At 37.6% G+C, this 11,686-nt stretch overlaps 1 protein-coding gene across 1 annotated transcript in view; it reads left to right on the forward strand.

Annotated features, from left to right (window-relative positions):
* Nucleotides 1-35: 35 nt before the first annotated feature.
* The window catches only part of prorp (protein only RNase P catalytic subunit), a 23,012-nt gene continuing 11,361 nt past the window's right edge, over nt 36-11,686 (forward strand). Inside the window, exons 1-6 of the mRNA XM_023289944.3 lie at nt 36-839; nt 4,085-4,223; nt 4,442-4,676; nt 5,783-6,075; nt 6,337-6,384; nt 6,525-6,657. Coding sequence (XP_023145712.2) covers nt 425-839; nt 4,085-4,223; nt 4,442-4,676; nt 5,783-6,075; nt 6,337-6,384; nt 6,525-6,657 — 1,263 coding nt within the window. The 5' untranslated portion in view covers nt 36-424. The remainder of the gene's footprint in view (nt 840-4,084; nt 4,224-4,441; nt 4,677-5,782; nt 6,076-6,336; nt 6,385-6,524; nt 6,658-11,686) is intronic.

Here is an 11,686-nt window from a genome sequence, read left to right on the forward strand (position 1 = left end):
GCCTTTATTTTGAAAAGCTTGACACAGCTCTAATATTGATGACGTCAATTGTGCGACTTAAGTCATGCCTTCCTGCAGTTGTATTTAGCCATGAAGTGTTGAAGTTGTAAAGAACCTGAATTAGTTTTTCAAACGGGATATTGTGAGTCTCATTTATATTTTCATAATTCAAATTTTAATGCTCTGTAGCGCTAAGGAGAGCGTCTCAGTTGGCTTTAAATAACTACTGACATTTAGAGACAGAAAGGTTAGCTGGCTAGTCTCATTTCTAGGTTATTGATTCATGTTCCCAGCTGCTGGGTCAGGTTTGTGGTTAGTTGGGTTGGGGAAAATAAAGGGGTATAGCTTTATTTACAAATGAGAAGCTGAGTAAGAAGTATTTTTACGTTAGTTTCTCATAAGCCCAGAGATTAAACATCCCAGCATGAGTTCCACCTTGATATTAAAAGCCAGAATATGTCAGAAGTCCTTACAGCCTTTCATCCACCAAGCACGTCCAGCTGTCTTCACACTGTCTAAGTCCTCACAGCTGCCTCCCTCAGCACGCTTTCTGTGCACCAGAGACCCCAACCAGACGGACAGAAAGACCAGAGGACAGACTGATGGACAGTCTGGAATTAAAAACAGTGCCATCAGACAGGAGAAAGGGAGATTATGGGATGATGCTGTAGATGGAAGAGGTAAGAGCTCCACCTTTCGGCAGAGGACTTCCTTCCCCAAGTCTGTGTTTGCTGCTGGAACAGCAAAGAGGACGGCAGAGATGCTGAAGAGGAAAGCATCTGTGGCGTCTGAGGAAGAGGACGAGGACAAGCCAGAGCAGAGGACAACTAGAGGAGAAGGTCAGACATGTAGTAATGGTCTAAATTAACAGGCATCTTTTAACACTTGCGTTTTCAGAAAACAGCTTGTTTGCATGAAGATGGCAATTGTGGAAATATTTCCACTGTTTGGCTCATTATATTTGTTCTGTTAATTCTCAGAAAACTTAAACATATGCTAAAAATCTATTTTTATTGTGTTTCTTTTTGCCTTAAAAACTCCTCTAGCTCCTCTCCAAGTAGATGACCTCCCAGCTGTACTAACCAGAAATAATTTCATTCAGTTTCTCACGTGAAACTAGGCTACCAATAGTCACTGAGCTAAACATTTATATAATCCTGCCCCTTCACTGTTTGCTGCTTCGAGGTGAGCCGTTCAGAGTGAGCAGCTACCCTGCAGTCTGTCAGAGTTAGTTTACTTTGTAGAGCTGCTCCTGCTAACTCTAAAATTCAAGATTCAAGAACTTTATTGTCATGCACACAGCAGAAACACAGTGGTTACCCTGAGAGATGAAATTCTTACTTTGCGAGTTCCCTTCAAACAACTCAAATAACAAATAAAATGAGATAAGATAATAAATAAATAAATAAATAAATAATAATAATAATAATGATGATAATGATAAATAAGATTAAAAAAATAGTTACAAATAAATTCTATGTCCAAATGTTGGCAATATTGCAGTACTGTCTTATGTAACCAGGCAAAGGATGTGTGCAAACTATTGCTATTTATAGATATTGCAGGTGAGTCAGTGATTTAGTAGTAAACTGTTTTTCAGTCTGGTGGTCCCTGCTTTCACCCTCATGTAGCATCTTCCAGACAGCAGGAGTGTGACCAGTGTGTGCTGTGGGTGGGTGTGGTCCTTGGTGATGCTATATGCTCTCTTTGTGACCTGGGTGGTGTAAATGTCCTGTAGTGGGGGGAAGGCTGCTCCACAGATGAGCTGTGCTGTCTTAATGACACGCTGGAGAGCCTCCCTGTCCTTATTGCTGCAGTTCCCATACCATACGATGATGATAGAATTTGTCAGGACACTCTCCACTGTGCATCTGCTGAAGTTGAAGTTGTAAAATGTCTCAGGCCTGAGTGAAGCACACTAAATGTTCTACTGTTGGCTGCAGGAGTGAATACACGACTGTTAAGGCACTCCCAGCAACTTAAGAACTGAAGATCTAGTGCATTATTTTAATTTTTGATGGCACAACAACAGGAAAATTGTTAGTGGTTAGCATGTTGTGCCTCTATCGTGGCTGATGTTACCATCGGCTTTGATGGTACAGTTCAGATCTCCGTAGAAACTGAACCACTGAGGGATGTTTAGAAATGTTGCAAACTTTAAGTGATCTTAATTTAACAGACTGAATTAGTTCCTGTGTTTTCATGTTAGCCTACATTCAGCCAGTGTTTACATGTGTTTACTTGTCTCCTGTTTTCTGTGCTCACATACAGTTGTGCTCATAAGTTTACATATCCTGGCAGAATTTATGATTTCTTGGCCATTTTTCAGAGAATATGAATGATAACACAAAAACCTTTCTTTCACTCATGGTTAGTGTTGTGCTATAGTTTTTTATTATCAAACAACTGTGTTTATTCTTTTTAAATTATAATGACAATAGAAAGTACCCAAATGGCCCTGATCAAAAGTTTACATACCCTGGAGGTTTGGCCTGATAACAGGCACACAAGTTGACACAAACGGGTTTGAATGGCTACTAAAGGTAACCATCCTCACCTGTGATCTATTTGCTTGTAATCAGTGTGTGTGTATAAAAGGTCAGTGAGTTTCTGGGCTCTTGACAGGCCCTTCATCTTTCATCCAGTGCTGCACTGACATTTCTGGCTTCTAAATCGTGGGGAAAGCAAAAGAATTGTCAAAGGATCTGTGGGAAAAGGTAATTGAACTGTATAAAACAAAAAAGGGATATAAAAAGATATCCAAGGATCTGAAAATGCCTATCAGCAGTGTTCAAACATTAATTAAGAAGTGGAAACTGAGGGGTTCTGTTGAAACCAAACCACGGTCAGGTAGACCAACAAAAATTTCAGCCACAGCTGCCAGAAAAATTGCTCGGGATGCAAATAAAAACCCACAAATAACTTCAGCTGAAATACAGGAGTCTCTGAAAAACACTGGTGTGGCTGTTTCAAGATGCACAATAAGGAGGCGCTTGAACAAAAATGGGCTCCATGGTCGAGTCACCAGAAGAAAGCTGTTACTACGCAAATGCCACAAAGCATCCCGCTTACAATATGCCAAACAGCACAGAGACAAGCCTCAAAACTTCTGGAACAAAATTATCTGGAGTGATGAGACCAAAATTGAACTTTTTGGCCACAACCATAAACGCTACATTTGGAGAGGAGTAAACAAGGCCTATAATGAGAAGTACACAATCCCTACTGTGAAACATGGAGGTGGATCGCTGATGTGTTGGGGATGTGTGAGCTACAGAGGCACAGGAAACAAGATGAATGCAGCATGTTATCAGAAAATACTGGAGGAAAACTTCCACTCATCAGCCTGGAAGCTGCGCATGGGACATACTTGGACGTTCCAACATGACAACGATCCAAAGCACAAGGCCAAGTCTACCTGTCAGTGGCTACAACAGAATAAAGTAAAGGTTCTGGAGTGACCATCTCAGTCTCCTGACCTCAGTATCATTGAGCCACTCTGGGGAGATCTCAAATGTGCAGTTCATGCAAGGCAGCCCAAGAATTTACAGGAGCTGGAGGCTTTTAGCCAAGAAGAATGGGCAGCTTTACCATCTGACAAAATAAAGACCCTCATCTACAACTACCACAAAAGACTTCAAGCTGTCATTGATGTTAAAGGGGGGAATACACAGTATTAAGAACTGGGGTATGTAAACATTTGATCAGGGTCATTTGAGTAGTTTCTGTTGTCAATATGATTTAAAAAGAGTAAATACAGTTGTTTGATAATAAATGGCTTCACCCAACCACTTACCATGTGTAAAAGAAAAGTTTTTGTGTCATCATTCATATTCTCTGAAAAGTCACCAAGAAATCATAAATTCTGCCAGGTTATGTAAACTTATGAGCACAACTGTATACTGCATAAAAATACAGCTGAAACCCCAATAAAACTGTTCTTATTTACACATTTTTCTGTTTCTGTCGTCAGATGATTGAGTATGAAATAGTGACTGAAAACAGCCCATTAACACGACATGTTGACAGTCTAAATTTTGTTAATTGTTGGAGTTTCCTGCACTAAAGCATGAATGTTTCACAGGAAGGATGCAGCCTCCTGACAGACCACTCCCGCCTGCTGAGTGGAAGAAGCTGAAGGAGTCTCTGGGAAATCCACAGCGATTTGACACCCAGATGATGAGCGCACTGTTCCACTCTGAGGAAGCGCTGGATATCGCAAAGTATGGATTATGAGGGTGTTTTTGTTCATACTTGGTGTGGTGTTCTGGCTTTCCTTGTAGTGCACAGAAAGATTTATATTTGCCCTGTATGTTCCCACTGTGTGTTTAATCATTATCTACAATCTTAAACTGATTGACAACAACTAAACAGATGAAGATATAAGCAATGAAGAGTGGAATTTAACATGTTGATTAATACATGTACCTTTCTGTAACAGGTCCCTGCTTACTTTTGTTGCCATGGAAACGGGCACACTGTCTTACAAGCTGTTGCTACGGTATCTGACACTCTGTGTGCGCGGAGGCCATGACAACGAGGTGTTCGATGTCTATCAGATCATGCAGGAAAATTTCCCAGTTCTGGACACAGGAGCCTGTAGTCTGTTTATCAAGTCCTTCAGCCGGACGGAGAGGTGGAGGGAGGCGATCAGCATCCTGCAGGAGGTGAAGAAGGTCAGCAGATGTTTACTTGTTTAATAGAATAATAGTAAGAACTTTATTTGTATAGCACCTTTTAAGAAGAACATTCACAAAGTGCTTTGGCAGGTAGAACATAAATTAAGCCTCAACTTCAGAATGATCAGGAGAGACTCACCCGGAGATCTAAGGCTGCGTGTAGGAATGTACGGGGTTAAGATGTCTAAAATATAGCCAGAAAAAGTGATCAGTACAATCTTAAAGTCAATTCTAAAATGGACAGGGAACCAATGAAGAGAAGCAACAACAGGGGAGATGTGATGTCCTCTGTTAAAACCAGTAAGAAGCCTAGCTGCTGCGTGGCAAAAATGGGACACAAAATGACAAAAATGAGACAAAATGACAAAAACAAGACACAAAATGACAAAAACAAGACACAAAATGACAAAAACAAGATACAAAATGACAAAAACAAGACACAAAATGACAAATAATGAGACACAGGATGACAAAAGTAAGACATGACAAAAACTAGACATTAAATGACAAAATGAGACAGAATGACAAAAAAGACAGAAAAGACAGAAACAGACACAAAATGACCAAAAGAAGGCACAAAATGACAAAAATGAGACACAAAATGACAAAAATGAGACATAAAATGACAAAAACTAGGCACAAAATGACAAAAGCGAAACACAAAATGACAAAAAATGAGCACCTTTTAAAAAGAACATTCACACAGTGCTTTGACAGGGAGAACATAAAAAATGACAAAAATGTAGAGTGGATAGCTAATTCAAAGCTGATTAAATGGACGATATCACACAAGGGGGTTAAGAGAGAAGCTGAAGAGAAAATAAAAGACAGAAATAGATGAAGATCAGGAGTAGAACAGGGACGTACGGGGTTAACATGTCTAAAATATAACCAGGAGCGAGGCCCTGGCCAGCTTTAAAAGTGATCAGTAAAATCTTAAAATCAATTCTAAAACTGACGGGGAGCCTATGAAGAGAAGCCAGAATAGGTGAGATGTGATGTCGTCTGTTAAAACCAGTCAGAAGGACAAGTACGTAAACTCATAGTAGAGCTAAAGCATGTATTTTGTAAACCCTCGTCTGATTTTCCCGTCACCCCAACAGGTTTTTTCCCCATCACCACGTAACTACAGCGACATCATCTCAGCGGCAGTGCAGCACGGTGATGTGAACACTGCCTGGGCTCTCTATGATGAGTTAATCGAAAAGGGACTGAGCCCACACTGGGACACCTGGGATGTTCTGTTTAAGGGGGAGAGGAAGAGTAAGGAGGAAGGAGAGGCCATGTCTCAGACTGAACAGCAGGAGAGGCTGTTGGGGATTCTCCTGTACATGAGGAACAACCAGATCTACCCCCCGTACAGCCTCACCAGCAGCATCAAAGCCTGGTTTGAGAGGTACAGCTTAGTGATACACATACTGATGTTTAGAAGGAACCTCAGGCTGTGTGACAACCATAGTAACATATAATTTACTATATTTTCCCTTTACAAATATGGGAAAACAACTTGTTGGTCCACTAATTTAACTCTAATTTAAAATGCTCTTTAGAAAAACTATATTTCAGCCCTGACAAGTTGCATCTCCTTGTCTGTATGAGTTTAACATGACCCTTTCTCGCTGTCATATTTCTTTTCTCTATCTTTTCCTGCCTTTAGTGTCACAGGACAGAACTGGACAGGAAGCTGGACCAACGCCTCGCCAAAGTAATATCACAAATAACTAGTTCAGCATGACATCTTACAGTAGTTAAAGTTTTATTTTTATCCATCTTTGTACAAATGTATATGTTCTATATGTACGAACTTACCTAATCATCACGTGTGTCGTTTATGTGTGTGTTTAGGGGAGTGTGTAGGTGCTGTGGGTCAAAGTTAGAATCCATCCAGCTGACTGCTGAGGAGTACCAACAACTGAGAGACCGAGTGATGAGTGACATCATTGAGGGACGAGATGTTTTCAATAAGACCACTCCAGAGGTACACACACACACACACACACACACACACACACACACACACACACACACACACACACACACACACACACACACACACACACACACACACTGAGGAACCTAAAAAATCTCTAATGATTCAAATCTGTGCAGGTTTTTGAAGCATTTACTTGCAGGTTTACATGGTGTGCAGCTCTAATATTATTTACATATTTATGTTTGCTGTTCTGAGATACATTGGTATCAGAGGATATATTATATTATTGATTATATTACTAGGGATGTGTGTACATGGGATGGCTGGAGGGTTGGTGGGGGTGTGACTGCACAAGTGTTGATGTCTTAACTTAATTGCTTTAAATCACTGGATCCTGGAGAAATGCTCTCTATCTTGCCTGTACTACTGTTGTATGTACAGAAAAAATGACAGTAAAGCTTGATTTGAATTTGATTTTGATTTGATTTGGTAGATGAAAATCTGCAAACTAATCACCTTATATTTAGTTTATTATTTATATATATTTTCACCTCCAAGGACCTGGTGTCCGCATATGTGGACTTAATTATTTTTCAAAAAGAACGTATTGTTCATAATAATAAAAGAATGTCAGTTATAAATATAATCAAAATAGCAACAATAACAATATTAATAAAATAAAATATAATAATCAGATATTAGATATTATCCAATTATTACATTTATTGGTTACTTCTTATCCCAAATAACTAGAAGAAATCTAAAATGCAACCCAACCATAGCTCGGGTCTGAAGAGGTTCAAGCTTTATAAATCCTCCCCACGCTCTGATAGACCTTAGAAACCACTGCAGAGCAACGTTATGAGCAGTGATCAGACGTCGATGCGAAATGGAAAGATGAGATGCTAAATGCTGCTGTACATGGAGACAGAGGAGACTGATGCTATGTTCGCTGAGCCAATCAGAGCCCAGCGCTGGATGCTACGCATTTCATTATTATCTAATATTCTTTTAAAATGTTATAATTATTATTTTTTATATTTTTTAAAATATTGTTTTCAATTTTTTAGGCTATAAAATGCTCATTTTACCACAAAAATTAATATAAAATAATAATTAAAATAATAAATATATAAAAAATGAAAAAAATTAGATATATGCAATTTTAAAATCCGCAAAAATGAACCTCGATACAGTGAGGGACCACTGTATAATGTATGATTTTCACAGGAGGCCCATTAAATATGAACCACATTAATGTAAACCATGCGATGAATGCAGCTTATGATTTATAATATGTTATGCTAACTTAGCGAACATTTATGCTAAAGCTGTGTTCAGTTGAAAACAAACTGGAAATCATTAAACTTAACAATTAATAGTAGAAAGTCCAGATTGTAAAGGTGTAAAAACAAACTGTCTTAACCAAGCTATCTCTTTTGAGGCATATCTGTCAGCATAGCACTTTAGCTTAGTAACTTGTTCCTAGCTTGTTCTCGCTAACTTCTGCTAGATGGCGTCATTGGTTCACCAGGCTGCTGAGGTCAGCTGAAGCTTCTCACCTCTGAGTTCAAACAGCTGCTTTCACTCTCTAGATCAGGGGTGTCAAACTCATTCTAGTTCAGGTTCCACATTCAGTCCAATTTCATCTCCAGTGACCAGTAAAATCACAGCATAATAACCTATAAATAACCACAGCTCCACATGTTTCCTTTGTTTTAATGCAAAAACGTACATTCTGAAAATGTTCAAATTTAAGGAATTATCTTTTTGCAGAACATTAAGAACAATCTGAAATTTCTTAAGAAAAATAAATTCAATTTAACTAAGATTATGCCTCAGTTTATCATTTCCACATTACAACTTCCAGATCACAGAAGGTCTACAAAGGAACAAAACATTTAGTCACAGGTATCTGGAACTGAATGATTTAGTATTTTACTTTATGATCAAAACGACAAAAGTCAGACAAAAAAGACAAAAAACAACAAATACAAGACAAAATATTAAAAAAATGAGACACAAAATGACAAAATGAGACGAACGACACGAAACAAAACAAAAAAAAAGAAAGACAAAAAAGAGACAAAAAATTTGCCAAAAAGCTAGTCACAAAAAATGGACAAATAACACAAGCGAGACAACAAATTACACAAAACGACAAAAACGATCCAAAAAATTACACAAATGACACAAGCGAGACAAAAAAATGGCAAGAACAAAAAACAGAATCACAAAAGAAATGGGCAAACAACACAAACGAGACAAAAAAAACCCACAAAACGACAAAAATAATACACAAAACAACGAATAAAGCAAAACACAAAATGGCAAAAATAAGGCAAAAACATAAGCGAGACAAAAAGGAAACACAAAACGACAAAAACACGAGACAAACCACAGACAGACAAAAAAACAACAAAAACAAGACAAAATATTACAAAAATGAGACATAAAATGACAACAGAACAATGAACAATCTAGTATTTTACTTTATGATCAAAACAACTTGTCATGGTCTAGAAATTATTTTGAATTTATAGTTTTACTAATTTACAATCTGCAGTTAATGTCTTCTCTGGAATTTTTACTCTTTGAGGGCCGGATTGGACCCTCTGGAGGGCCGCTTTTTGCCCGTGGGCCGCATGTTGGACACCCCTGCTCTAGATGATGGAAAAGAAAAACAGCTTCTGAACAGACCTTCTTTTGATAAACCTTAAGTTTTAGCATCAGGTATAATGAGGTAGCTGCCTGTCTTTCTGATTCAAAGACTTTTCAAAGATTTATTAATTTCTCCAGCATGATATGACTTTGATATTCAGTAATTAGATAATTAGTAATTTGATAATAAAGATGATGTGACCCAGTCATCTCCACCATTTTCCAATTTTAAGTTTTTCTGTCCTCCATAACCATTTTTTTTTTTTTTTGACTGGGATAAGACTGTTAGCTGGTATAGATCTAGATCTAGAAATATCAGAGTACAGCTAACTGGATGTAGTTTCCTCTCTTTATACTTGCTAGCAGAGTACTTAATGCAATTTTAAGAATTATATTAACATACAAATGTCAAAGTTTTTTATGCAGTAGTCTTAGAAACATAAAACAGATTAGAGAAACAGTTTGATATTTTGGAAAATGGAGATTTTTATCCCTTTTTTTACTCTGAATATGGGACCAGCAGCCATTTATCTAATCTTAAACTAACAACAATAACAAAATGAACTCTCTAAAGCTCACTTGTTAGCATGCTACATGTTGTTTGTGTGTAGTGTAGTGCAGCTTAGCCAAGTTTAATTAAATTTGGGGTTGGCAAAGCTTTGTTTTTCAAGATGTGTTACTACTGATGAAGGCTGTATTTATTTATTTGCATCTGTTGGCAGAAAATTAAAAATTAATGTTAATCTTTCAGCATTTTGTAATTCAAGTGGTCTGGAATAAACAAAGAAGGCATAAATGAAAATGAAGCCAAAATAGAATTGCCAAAAACTGCATTTTTTTTCAGTTTTCTGCTAAAAAGCTGCATTTCCTTTAATGTCCACTTGAGGTTGGATCCAAAAGTGAGTCGCTCTCCATAGACCCCCATGTTAAAACATTCACATTTACAGCACAAATAAACATGTTTACAGCCTGGTGCCAAAAACTATTTTGGTCTCTATAGTTAATTCACCTGTTCATGACAACTGTTGGGATAAACTTTTATGTAACTCACCTGTTTAAATTGTTTTAAAGCTTAGGGGTGGCCACTTTTAGTGTCAGGTGGCTGCTGTTACAGTTCGTGGCCCAGAGATGTTTGCATGACCGACCTTAATTCTCTCAAACTGTTTGCTCATTTCTGGATTAGCCAGGAGTTAGGATGAATCTAGTCTGACTCAGCTGTAGGATGTAAGTATGAGCCACCAATCATTTCAGTTCACTTGTCCTATTTTCTATCTGCCTGTGAGCATTTTCTTCACTACCTGGAAACAACAACAGCAACCGACGAGCAGCGACCTACTGCACTGAATATTTCAAGTTCTGATGAGGTCGTGCTTGTTTGGTGGGAGGGAGTTAGAGAATTATTCCAAAACTGGAGGATATTTGGTCGTCAAAATGTTTGAAAAATAAACCTTCTCTTTTCCACTTTTCTGCTCCATATTGATCAATAATAGATAATAAACTATCAAAGGCTTGATTGGCTCAGCTTCCACATCAATGGTACCATTTTTATTCCATGTTTTCTGTGTTGTTTGCTAACCCTACTCTAATCACAGTAACAGGGTTGCTAATCCATGCTAATGTTAGCTGTTTCTCAGCAGTAGAAGCTAGATATTTAGCTGCTGTTACTGCTGACCAAGAGGACAAACTGACTGATGGAAAACAGTCCAAAGAATTAGTCTGATCCTGATAATATGAGCTAGAGTGAGACATTCAATCAAGGCTGACAATGGGATGAAAATATGAAAAATAGAAGAGAGCACATAGCTTTGCTCTACCTATTCTTTAGGAAAACTGTTACATGATGTAAACGACAAAAAGAGACAAAAAACGACAAAAGCAAGACACCAAATGACAGAAATGAGACCCAAAACACAAAAACAAAGCAGAAAATGACAAAATTGAGACACAAAACATCAAAAACAGGACACAAAATGACAAAAACTAGACACAAAATGACAAAAATGAGACAAAATGACAAAAATGAGACACAAAATAACAAAAATGAGACAAAATGACAAAAACGACACAAAATGACACAAATGAGACAAAATGACAAAAACGAGACACAAAATGACAAAAATGAGACAAAATGACAAAAGCGAGACCCAAAATGGCAAAAACAAGTCACAAAATGACAAAAACAAGACAGAAAACGACAAAAACAAGACGCAAATGACAAAAACAAGACAGAAAATGACAAAAACAAGACAAAAAATAACAGAAACAAGACACAAAAGACAAGCATGTCATCAACAGGGTTGTTGTTGGACACGTTCCATGAATAATTATTATTTAAAATATTATGTTGATTAAAAAAATGTTCCCACAATTACAAGAGACATCATTACCAAAAAAAATGCAGAAAAAGAAGATT

This window comes from Amphiprion ocellaris, chromosome 20, assembly GCF_022539595.1.
Source record: "Amphiprion ocellaris isolate individual 3 ecotype Okinawa chromosome 20, ASM2253959v1, whole genome shotgun sequence".
Lineage (NCBI taxonomy): Eukaryota > Metazoa > Chordata > Actinopteri > Pomacentridae > Amphiprion > Amphiprion ocellaris.